General features: G+C 48.5%; 1 protein-coding gene across 1 annotated transcript; it reads left to right on the forward strand.

The window, feature by feature from the left end:
• Nucleotides 1–5274: 5274 nt before the first annotated feature.
• NHLH2 (nescient helix-loop-helix 2) lies at nt 5275–10413 on the forward strand. Its single transcript, XM_032098487.1, has 2 exons — nt 5275–6849; nt 8763–10413. The coding sequence occupies exon 2, from the start codon at nt 8783–8785 to the stop codon at nt 9224–9226; it is 444 nt and encodes a 147-aa protein (XP_031954378.1). The 5' UTR covers nt 5275–6849; nt 8763–8782; the 3' UTR covers nt 9227–10413.
• The last annotated feature ends 1602 nt before the right edge of the window (nt 10414–12015 follow it).

A 12015-nucleotide genomic window follows, 5' to 3' on the forward strand; every position in this document is an offset into this window, starting at 1 on the left:
CAGTGCATTAAACTTTAATTAATTGGATGTCAGGAGAATATTTGAGGGCAGTATCACTGTAGATTTATATTATTCTTACAGGTTTCCCTCTTTTGGTACTGCTGAAAACAAGATACCTTTGGTCTAACCTACTGTGGACATTTTTAGGTTTTTATATGTGTTTTTTGTAATTTTAGTGTGATATGATTTCCTAATATACATGTTCCAGGAGCATCCAGGCTGCATTAGGGTCTTACAGACACACTGTAGAGCACAGTAAGTATTTCTCTTTCTACATTCAGAGCTTGGCATGCTAAGCATCACATTTCTGGTCTAGGATGATGGACAGGAAAAACAGAAAATATCCCATGATCAGAAGCACCTTAGAAATAAAACAGTCTTGGTCTCTTCTGCGTAATGACAAGACATTGAATCCTGTTCAGTTTAACAAAAAGATGGCTGCAGAATCGATATGGCCACTACTGATGAATACTGACCTAGGAAGGACCAACAGATGTCTGGGTTTACTCAGGCATGTCTTTTCTTTCTGTCTGAAATGTTTGCCCAGGTGGAATTTTCCCACTTGTCCAAAATTTCCAGACATTTGACCAGAGCAGCAGCAATAGCTGTAGCTATGCTCTGCATGACCAGAAAGTCCCAGTTAATAACTGGTGCAGGCAGGCATATCAGCTGTACAGCACACATGTATGCACCTGTTTACAAAATCCCGACCTTAACTTCATAATATAATAAAAGAGAACTCTTAATCCAGGGGCCAAGATATAAGAAAATCCCACATCTGGATGCTGAAGGTGGGCATGCTTATTTTTCACGTCAGTGTTTTCAACAGTGGGGAGAAACAGCTGGTGGAGTAACCTGCCAGGGACCATAGGGAATCCTCCACCATCAATGTTTAGACCAAGAATGGGTATTATTTCTGAAAAACGCACACTCAGTCATAAAGGAAATGAAGAGGGAAGTCCTGGGGCCTTCAGCCTGCAAGGAGATGCTCACAGTGGCCCCTTCTGCCTTTAAAAACTCGTCATCATCCTCCATTTCTCAAGATACCCTCCTCTCATGAGAGCTGTCAATACTCACATATCAAGGATGATCTTTGGAGAAGTCAAGACAATGTGGCAGTGAAGGGGCCTGACCACCCTCATGAGCACACCTGGCTCTTTACAGTGGCAGCTGGATCTTAATCCCGTAGCTCCTCTAGCCCAACAAGCAAAGGAAAAGACTAGAAGTGGAGACCAAGGGACATAAGCCAAAGGCTGCAATCAGACAAAAAGAATCAGGATTTTGTCCAAAAGCCATATATTTCAGCTGGAGACTACTGGTTTAAACATAGCAGCCACTCCCAAGGAAGTCACACTCATATTTGCAAGGGAGCAGCTGACGGTCCTGCCAGTCCCATAAACTGAGGCAGACCTCAGCCAGGGGGAACTCACATCCAGACCTGGTGGCCCTAGTACCTCTGTTCATGGGACATTATGTTTTTCACCTTACCCAGTCACAGGCTGTTCCTGCCAGCAGCCTCAAAGTTCCTGACCTGTTATTACAACATGACCAATGGAAAACCAAAAAATATCACCCAAATGTCTAAGGAAACCATGAGCAGAGGCACTGAGCTACATCCAGCACAGATTTTTCAAAAGGACAAGGATTTTCATGGCTCAGCATTCTAATTTGTTTGACCATTTATTTCCAAGGAACACATCCAAGAGTGACAAGCTCCATTTATTTCAATGGGCAGCATATGCCAGCAACGTGAATGGCGTATGCTATAAAAGAGAATGGATGTTCTCAAGCACCCCACAAAGCTGTCCTTTCGGCAGACAGAGGACATGCAGGTAATGGAAGTGCCACTCTGCTCTGACAAGCAACACCATAAAAGCAGCATCGTGGGTTCTCATGTTTGATGTCTCCCCATGGCAGACCTGCGAGATTTGCTCAAACTGAAAGTGAAAAATTATTACCTAATACCTGGCCCAGGGCTGGAGAGAGCAGTTGAACTCTTTCATTAATCTGCTTTTCCAGGCCAGGAGGACATCTCCTTGGGACATATGGCCACTTCAGGGTGTTAGTGTGTCACCTTTTTAGACTTTTAGGGGCTACACACCAGCCCAGACTATTCTCAAAAATGACATCACCTTCAAATCATTGTGTGATGTGAATATGAGATGTTCACAAGAGAGTCCCCTCTTTCCACAAAATACCATCACATGGAAGCACTGTTTTCAGTATTGTCTCTTCATACTGCATCCTGAAGACAATCCTCTTCTGAATCTTGCCTTTCCAAAATCTGATCCCACTGATGCCTGAAAAGCCCTGAGCTGTGAGTCTCTTGTCACAAATTCAGCGCCACTTATGACTTGATATTGTTTGGTGGCCTGTGACACTTTACTGTAAGTCTCACAGGAGTGGGCAACTTTTATTTGCTATCATTAATGAACTAACTAATATTAGTTGCGTGTTAGGACTTATCTAGTGAGCAGTCTGGTTCATAAGGTTTTATTGGCTTGTCAGCAAGCCCTGGAAGTCAAAATAGAATGATTTTTATACTGCTTTTCAGTGAGACGGCCCCAACAAAGGTGGGGTGTGACTTTGTTCATACCATGTCTTTCTCTGGACGCCTTTCATTCTCACTAAAACTTAAGAGGTTGCTGGGAAGGAGCAGTGTGAGCTGCAATGCTGTCCACAGGAAACCACCTCCCCTTCTCCTGTACCTCCAGCCAGACAACATCTCAAGCCAGGTAAGGAAGAAGAGATGTTCATGACTCCCTTACAGCCCTCCAGCATGGCAAAATGAAATACCAAATACTCCTCCAGGAGATTCATGTCCACCTGTGCTGCAAGGCTCACTATTCTGGATGTAGACTGCAGTAAGGCCACAGCCATACAATATCTCTGGATGCCTGCTGTACAGACTGGAGACCCTTGTTGTGCCACTGTTTTTCCTATTCATATATTAATATATTTCATATATTTCTCTTCAGTGTGTGCAGCTTGTAGGTTGCAGTTTCACCTTTTATGGAGAAGCCAAACCAATGCTGTTCATGCCATTGAGGGCATCTTTCAAACCATGTGGGAATCTCAGCTTGCCTTGATGCCAGTGAGGTGCTTGCTTAGTGAAGTGGCCAAACATAGACTTGTGTCTGGCTGCATGTGTATTTGGGGATACAAATCATAAGGTGGCTTTGCATCTATGCAGCTTCCTTTGGGACCATACTGATTGCCAACGTACAGGTCTCCACTTGTCGTGGGCTATTTCCTAAGAAAAAGGCAAAACGACCTTGAGGGAGAGCTATAGTCATCTTTCCTTTGTCAAAGGGGAACTTTTAGTTTTCATCAAATGCACTTTTGTCCCTCAATTTCTGATTGTTTCTGGTGACTTCCATGCCTGGGCCAGTTGGCCCCAAGTATGCTGAGCTCTCAAAACCAGCCTCTTGCTCCAGAGTGAGAGGTGAGTGTGAGTGGTGAGTGGCAGGAGAGCTCTCTGCTGGGAGAATTCGGCCCTGTTTCTGGGCTTTGGGGCTTTGTTTGCTCAGAGAAGAGCCAGGCTGTCAGCTCCAGCATTTCTGACTGGCTTTTTAAGGCTAAAGATACAGAGACTACACCCTGTGTCTTGCAGCTGATGTGAGAAGATTTGCAGTATCCCAGCAGGGAGGTTTGGGTAAACACCGCAGGCCTGGCATGCCCAGGGCAAAGTGGGATCCTCTAGATTTAATACATCTGGTAGCAGAGCAGTGGGGTAATCGAATCCCAGGGGCAGTAACCAGTGCTTTATCAGGTGTCAGAAATGTCCATCATAACTACAGAAATTGAGAAGCAACTGTTTGGTCTTCCCTGAAAATTAAAACTAAAAAGCAAGCCATATGATGACAGCATCTGTAGCAGAGAGCAGGGTGGCTTGCATGAATTAGCAGCTTCCTGGCTGTTATCTGTTGCAGCCTTAGCCAGCTACTTATTCCATCACCTGCAGCTTCTGTGGGCTGAGGCCTCAGACTTACATCTTGGGGAGCACTGCAAGCCAAAGCCCCCAGCATAGTCAAGTTAGAGCTGGAGGAGGTCTCCTCCACAGCTTTCTCATTGAAGTGTGGGATGGTGGTCACTTGATGGAACGGGATCTTGGGCCTTGGCATGTGGAGCACAGTGACCTTGAACTGCTCAGATCCTGATCTCCAAAGAGCACCTGTGAAGTTTACCAGTAAGGTGAGCTGAATGGGGATGTGCCACAGCCTCAGTGGCTCGCATCTGAATCTTCCTGGCATGTCCCACTGCAGACAAGGATAGCTTAGCCAAGCATCTCCAGAAGCCTGGCTGGGATCATGCTGGATATCCATGGAACCAGTGCCACTATGTGGGGTCAGAGCAAGTGACAGCCTCCTGCTGCCTTGGAGACTTCTTATGGGCAGGGGAAGGGAGATAAATCCCCAAACTTCCCTGTGAGAAGTGTTCACAAGGATCCACTTTTGGGCATTTCTTTCCCTAGTGGGCCAGGTGTCATGCAGGGGGATTATATTCTTTGCTAGAGTATCTACCATTTAAAAAAAATAGGCAAAACCCAAAATTACTCAGGCATGCTACTCATTCCAGTTAAGGTCCTGTAAATCATATCAAGTGCAGAATCTCTCCCCATTCAAAGATCTTCCAGCCTGTTGCATGTGGGTGACCCTCAGGTGTCCCTGCAAGTGTCTTCCTGTCACGTTTCCCCCACACTTCCTACTGATGGGACCCAGAATCACCCACTGAGCTGCTGGTGAGCAGAAGAATCAGTTCTGCTCTGTCTTACCCACCCCTCCCACTGTCCCTTTTTGGGGGCTCCAAAGGGAGCCTACCATTATAGGCTCTTGGCACAGAAAAGTCCCCATGGAAGAAGACAATTACACCCAGAAAAGTGGCAGTGGAACCCACTTGAAGAGATCGGCAGGGAGGGTAATGGGGATCAGGGCAGAGAAGGCACTGCCATCTGGCAGGGGCTGGAGCAAGGTGACAGCAAGAGGAGTCACTTTGGTCACAGGCATCCCCTGACTCGGGCACAAAGGAGCCTGGCTCAATCTTGAGAGCAGAAAAGCCACAGACCCATGGCTGACTCCCTCGCCTCATTGTCTGTGCACTGGAGCAGGGAGGGCAGGAGGCAAAGGGAGAAGGGGAGGCTTTCTGTCCCCCTGGCTCTGACAGGTCCATGCCTGCCGCTCACTGGGATTGGGGGTGGGTGGGAGACAGGGCAGGGGGACCGCCAAAATAAATGAACTAAAAAACCAGTCTGATGATTCTCCACAAGCTTGGTATACATGATGCAAATTGATGTTTAAAGCTTATTTATTAGCTTACATGTGAAATGCCAGCGGTGTTTTTCTAGATCAGTGGGTATCCAATATTTGGGCGGGGGGAGACGACGGCAGTGGGAGCGAGCATGGCTAGAGACTGTATATCCAGAGGCTAGGGTTTATATCATGGGCTGCTCTCGACTGTTATAATTTGTGGCACAGATTCAGTGAGAATCTGATCTGCTGAAAATATTTGGGCTGTGAAAACTCCCACACTGTGACAGATGTCAAGTCCAATTAAGTGACTCGTGTCCAGGTTTCTGTCCAATAGGCTTTCCCATTAAATACCAATTTAAGAGGGAAAAAATGCCGCCCCCTTTTCTCCGAGCCTTTATCTCTTCCGACCATCTCTAGGCGAAACCCTTTGGTACCAGAAGTGGATCCACACGCATCTCCGCTCCGTCAGTCTGTCTCGCCCCTGCCACCTTCCGCACCCCTCCTTGGCTTCTTTGCCACTCCGGGAGGGGTGGGAGGAGGAACTGCACTTTCTTTTTGTGCATGTGAGCGTACCTTGTCCTACACCGCCGTTATCTCTCGCAGCTGCTCCGAATCCGCGCCGAGATTTTCGTTTATTTCGTTTTGTTTTTCTTTTTCAGCCTTCGCATATTTTTCTTTATTTTTCACTCGAAAGATGCAGGAGGAGTTAGGAAGCTCAGGGACGGATGGGGGTTTCGTTTATCCTTTTTTTTCTCCCCTCGCCAGTTCTTGAAGGACCAGAAGAAGAACTAAATCAAACATTCATTTTCCGACGGAGTCTCCCTCGCTCCTGCCCCTCTCCGCCGGACCGGTGAATTAACAAAACCTCACGTTACAACCCTCCCCCCTACCCCCCCAAAAAAAAAAAAAAAAAAAAAAAAAAGATAGAGAAGAAAGGAGGGAGCGACGCATTGTTACCCCGACCCGCGGCGTGCCTGTGCGCCGGGCCGAGGCGGAACAAAGCCGGCAGCGCCGCGCCGGGCTCCGCGCCCCGGGCTCCGCGCCCCGGGCCCCGCGACCGGCCCGGCCCGGGAGCGGCGGGGCCGCCGCGGGGAAGGAGAGGCCGAGGGGGCGGGAGAGAGGGAATAATCCCGGACGGTGCCGGTGCTGTCGCCGCATCCCTTTTGTTATTTATCGCGGTCGGGGAAGAGGAGGAAGAAAAGCGGGGGAGAGGGCACTTTCCCCCTCTAAAACCGACCGGCCGAAGCCGCCGGTGCGCTGCAGCCGCTGCCCCGGACAAACGGGCGGAGGAGGACTTTGATGGGGAAACGCTTTTTCTCCCCTGATGCATCGTAAGTAACTTAAGTTGTTATTTATACTCCGCAAACAAACACGACAGTATAACATCTCCCATCTCTGGAGCGCTGGAGGCCGCGGCGAGGGATGAGATCTGCCTTTCCCTATTCGAGCAGGACACTTTTTCGCTCGTAATTAATTTTATTTGATTTTGATTTTTTAATTTTTCCATGCTCCGCTCCCGGAGGGTCATTTGAACTGTAAAGGAATCGCCGAGGGGGCGAGGGGACCTGGAGAGAGAGGCTGTCCAAACGACTCCACCGAGGTAAGCAGCCTTAACAATATCTTTCCCTTTTGCAGGTAGCTCGGGGCATGGGTTTACCGTAATAATAATAATAATAATAATAATAATAATAATAATAATAATAAATAGAGAGGGAGGAAAAGAAAGCCTCTTTCTGGATCAGCTCGCCAAACCCCACCATACAGATAAATCTAAATCAAAGCGAGAGATTCAACACACACCGTAGAAAAGCCTCTAAGCAACTTTCTTCAGGAACCACCGCTTTAATTGCCCGTTTTCGTACAACCGCCCTGCAAATCCTGCCTCTCTAGCGTGCTTTCGCATAAGCCCCCTCGCTTGGATGCCAGTTGAAAGGTGATTTTAAACCTTTCCTCTTTATCTTTTTGCCCCACGAGATCGCTGATACCTGACTTGCGCGCTAATGGGTTTTTTCCCGACCCCTGCCTTGTGGGCCTGATTAACGCTCCTTATTAAAAATCGAAGAGGAAGCGTTTGCGACGGCCCCGGCAAGAGACGGCCCTTTCCCAGGGAAGGAAGTTCTCTTCTCTCCCCCTCCCCAGTCCTGGCTCCCTGCGCACCCCGGGGAGCGCAGAGCCTCGGCCCCCGGTGGAGCCCTCTGCCCTGCCACGCGTGCCCCGCGTCTCGCCCCGTGGGGGGAGGCTTGGCTCTAGCCCTGCCTGGGAAGAATTCCTCCTGCCCGTCTTGTTGTTATTATTATTGTTAACAATAATAATAATAGCTTATTTTTCCCAACCGGGTCTGAGGCCTTACTGGGACTTTCCCTGGAAACTTTATGTGGAAATACTTTGCAATCTTAATTCGGGGGAAGAGAGGATGCGATGTTCCCTCCTCCGTCGGGCTCGCTCCCCACCTCGCTCGACACCCCAGCTGCACACACACACACATTTGTGTCCAAGGTTATTCACTAGTTGCCTGATGTATTGTTTTATTACATGCCGGCGTGTCCACGGACGCGCTCGGATTTGTATTGCTGTCTACATGACAGATGGTGCTCTGTGAGGCCGCAAGAAGATACGATTCAATTTTCTTTTGAAAGGCACGTCCGCATTTATTTATTTATTTATTTAGCCTCCCCCTCTTTTCGAGCAGGGAGGGGAGAGGAGGGAAAATTTAAAGGGGTGGAAAAGTTTGGCCGCTGCTTTGGGGTTTTGTTTCTTTTTGAATCCCACACTTAGGAAACGGAAACTCTCCAAACATTCCCATCTGATCGCTAGCAAATGGCTATCTGCACAATTAGCAGCAGGAAAGGAAAGAAAGAAAAGGAAAAAAAGAGGGAGCACAGAGAAAAGAGCGGAGGGGAGAGCCTAGCAGATACATAGGATCCCGTAGGGATTGGAGAAATAAATCTCCCCATTGGCCTTGTTATGTTTGTGGAGCCTTGAGCTCTGTATTTAAAAGCATCATGTCTGTAGCCTGGATCCCACAGAGCGTTGCCGAAAAAGAAACGGTTTAGCAGAAACCGGCAGGCCAGAAAGGAAAATATTAAAACTGGGGGGTGATGGGGGTGGTGGGGAACCACCCTAATATTGAGACACTGGATATTAGCTTGTTTGGAAAAAAAAAAAAATTCTTCAATTGCTCTCTGGGCCTGTTTCAACACCCAAGCAAGCGCGGGGAATAAGGGCAGGAAGTACACTCTGCTGAAGCTACCGTCAAACGCTAGAGAGGGGATGGTTAAATGACGGGGTATCGTTTATCCCCGATATTGCTCTCATTAGTACTCCCTGAAGGAGTCGCGACTCGTCCACCCGGCTCTCTCCCTCCTCCCCGGTCGGGCGGTACCGGCGCCGGGGGCAGGGCGCGGGGACCGGCATGTCCCTCGTGTCCCTGCCCGTGTCCCTGCTCCCCGCCTTGCCCCTGTCTCCCGCGGCCGGGGCCCTGACCCGCTCTCTCTGCTTCTCTGTCTCGGGAAGGCTCCTCCGCCCCCTCCAAGATGATGCTTAGCCCGGACCAAGCTGCCGACTCCGACCACCCCTCCTCGGCGCCCTCCGACCCGGAGTCCCTGGGCGGCGCGGACGCCCAGGCGCTCAGCTGCTGCGTCTCAGACCCGGAGCCCGCCGAGGGCGGCGGCGGCGAGGGCCGGGGCGGCGGCGGCGGCGGCGGCGGCGGCGGGGAGAGCCGCGGCGGGGGCCGGCCGGGGCTGCACCCGCCGCCTCTGAGCCGGGAGGAGAAGCGCCGGCGGCGCCGCGCCACGGCCAAGTACCGCTCGGCCCACGCCACGCGTGAGCGGATCCGCGTGGAGGCCTTCAACCTGGCCTTCGCCGAGCTGCGCAAGCTGCTGCCCACCCTGCCCCCCGACAAGAAGCTCTCCAAGATCGAGATCCTGCGCCTCGCCATCTGCTACATCTCCTATCTCAACCACGTGCTGGACGTGTAGCGCCCGACGGACGCCCGGAGCCCCGGGACCCGCAGTCCCGCCGCCCCGGGTCGGGCCGCGGCGGGCAGCGCCTTCCCAGGGGCGGGCGGCGGGGCGGGGAGTCCCCGCTGCTTGCGCTCTGCCCCCGGAGGGCCCCCGCCCGGTCGAGAGCCCGCTTTTCGAAGAGAACTGTATAACCGGATTGTCTCTTCAGGCTGTCAAGTGCCCCTTTATATATATCCAAAAACATCTACTTGTGACCTTAAACGTGTGACCCATGGGTGCAGTTAAAAATAACTATTTTTTATTTATGGTAGAAGGAGTTGACAATTTATTTTTTTCAAGATTTATTTATTTTTCAGAGTGGTGGCAATTTTACTTTGGATACTTTGTGCCAATTGGTTTCTATAGTCGGGTGTTTACACTTTCTCCTGTGGAATATTCTGTTTGACTTTATGAGTGTTTGTTGGGATCAATACAGTGTTCATTTTCTTTTCTTTTTAATTTATTTTTTCCCTCCAATTATATTGCACTTGTGTACCACAAACCTCCCCTCCCTCCTTGTTTATAAGTATATTTTATATATATCAAGGCATTTGTTCTTGACCTTTTTTCTTTCTTTCCTTGTGTGGGATCAACAACCACTAGCACTTAACTAGGAGAGGTTTTTTTTAAAACTTGTTGTTCTTCTGATCAATAGTTACGTCTGAAAAGTACTTTGCAAATCGTTTATAAGGGAAGTAGTTTCTTTGTGGGTGTATATGTGCGTGTGCGTATACATGCATGTGTGTGGGAGTGAGCGTGGGTGTGTATGTGTGTGGTATATTTTTAGGAAAGGACATTTTTTCCTAAAAAAAAAAGAAAAAAAAAAGAAAGAAAAGTAAATCCAGGACTGCTTTCCTTTGTGACAACCAAAAAAATTCTATAACCTGAAAATGTTTCATGTTCTTTGCTGTGAATCTCTTAAAACAAGAAGCGCATTTTAGAGACAAAAGAGAAAAAAAAAAAAAAACACATCTGCTATCCAAAGATTTTAGTCTTTTTCAGGGTTTTTTTGTGTGTCTATGTTGCTTTATATAATGCAATATTTTGTAGTGAAAATAGATAAATCTGGTTTCTATCTGATGCGTTTTTCATATCTCTCATGAATGGTGAGCTGTTTTGCATATAAATAAAAGTATCAAATAAAAGCTGTTTTTTCCTAATTATTTTTCCCTGTTGGTCCTTCTGTAAGACAGACATGCGATGTCCTTATGAATAAGGATTGCAAAGGCTTCCCAAGTCGTGCGTGGGAAGCTTCAACAGGTTACCTGCCTCTTCCTTGGGAGACTCGGGCTGCAGTCCCTCCACCACAGCTCCCCTGCTCCAGCCACTCTCAGCTGGCTGCCCTGCCCAAATCCAAAGGAGACACAGAACCCTCGTTGTCCCTTTCTCCCAGTCTCATCATGACTGGCATCTGGTCACATGTTTCAAAGTTCAAGCTGTACAATCCAATCTGATGCTTGCAAGCACCTGTTTTGCCACCTCACTCTTTGATATGCCTGGCTTTGCCACACAAATGCCTGCATTTTGTCCTGCCTGAGTGCACTAGACTTTCTTTTTCTTGCTTAAATTCAGCTTTGATCCCTCTCTGGCCAGGTCTACTTCTACTGAAACCAAGAAAAAACCTTGTGCCCTTTCACTACTTTAGAAAACCTCACGCATGATCTTTTATATAAGGCTTCATTGCCAAATCTTGTCATTTGAAACATGGAACAGATATAGACTCAATGGCAGACTGGTTATTACCCGAGTAATGTGAAATCATCTCATTTATTAAACCCTTTTCTTGTTTACCACAAGGGGTTAATTTTACCTATAATTTGAATAGTGCCATTGACTCTGGTGGCTTCGTCATCCATTCTTACTTGCTGGAGAGATAAAACACTCCCCTCCACCCCATTTTTATGGCTGACACTTTGCACTTAATTAAGTGTGGTCTTGAACAGCTGAAAAGGTCCATGCAGAAAACCTGTCATAGAGACTCTTAATTCCACTTTCTACAAATACACGCTTGCCATGTCCCAAAGGAGCACGCACTGGTTTGGTAGTTCAATGCACAGGTTTCAAATCCTGCATCTTTCAGGGCTGAAATAACTCCACCAACTTTGGAGTTGGCTTCCTTTGGGACAGGTTTGTTTCTTAGGTTCAACATCAGGGTGCCGTGTTGAGTTTGATGGTGATTGCCTGAGTGATATTATAAATCCTGCCATCCAGCAAGCCTTCATGCTACCAGCATTTGGGATGACTCAGTCAATAAAAAGATAAACATAATATTTCCTTGTCGACTGCTGGGAACGCATGTTTTAGGGAAGACAGTGCTCTGCAACACCTGACTGTAAAGTATAGTGGCTGTGGTCAATGGCAGTTGATTGAAGCACACAGGTTGTGGGATAAGTAGGAGCAAACCCCACATCTCCCTGGCCTCACTTCCCCTTCTGGGGGTCTCACACGTGTCACAGGCACAGGTTGAGATAATGCTTGAGTCTCAGGTTCCCAGCCACGTGATCCTGTGCCCAAGTGATAAGCCAGTGAGGCCCCTGTGTTGTGAGCAAAGAAGAGCACAGCGTGGAGATGTGTGGGAACAGGCTCAGGTTTGGAAGTCAGAAAATCTTGTAGGCTATTCCATTCCTACCACCCCCGAGACAAGAGAGAGCCTGCTTGCACTCAGACACAGGGCAGCAAGGGCTTTGCTTTTGGTGGTATCCAGGGCCAAATCTCAAGTTTAACCTGCAGAAGGGTCAGGGCACTTGACCTGAAGAGATGTCTAT

The sequence above is a fragment of the Corvus moneduloides genome, chromosome 2 (assembly GCF_009650955.1).
Source record: "Corvus moneduloides isolate bCorMon1 chromosome 2, bCorMon1.pri, whole genome shotgun sequence".
Lineage (NCBI taxonomy): Eukaryota > Metazoa > Chordata > Aves > Passeriformes > Corvidae > Corvus > Corvus moneduloides.

Excerpts from the sequence above, each read along its gene's own strand:
- NHLH2 (XM_032098487.1), top strand. The coding sequence starts at position 8,783 with ATGATGCTTAGCCCGGACCAAGCTGCCGACTCCGACCACCCCTCCTCG.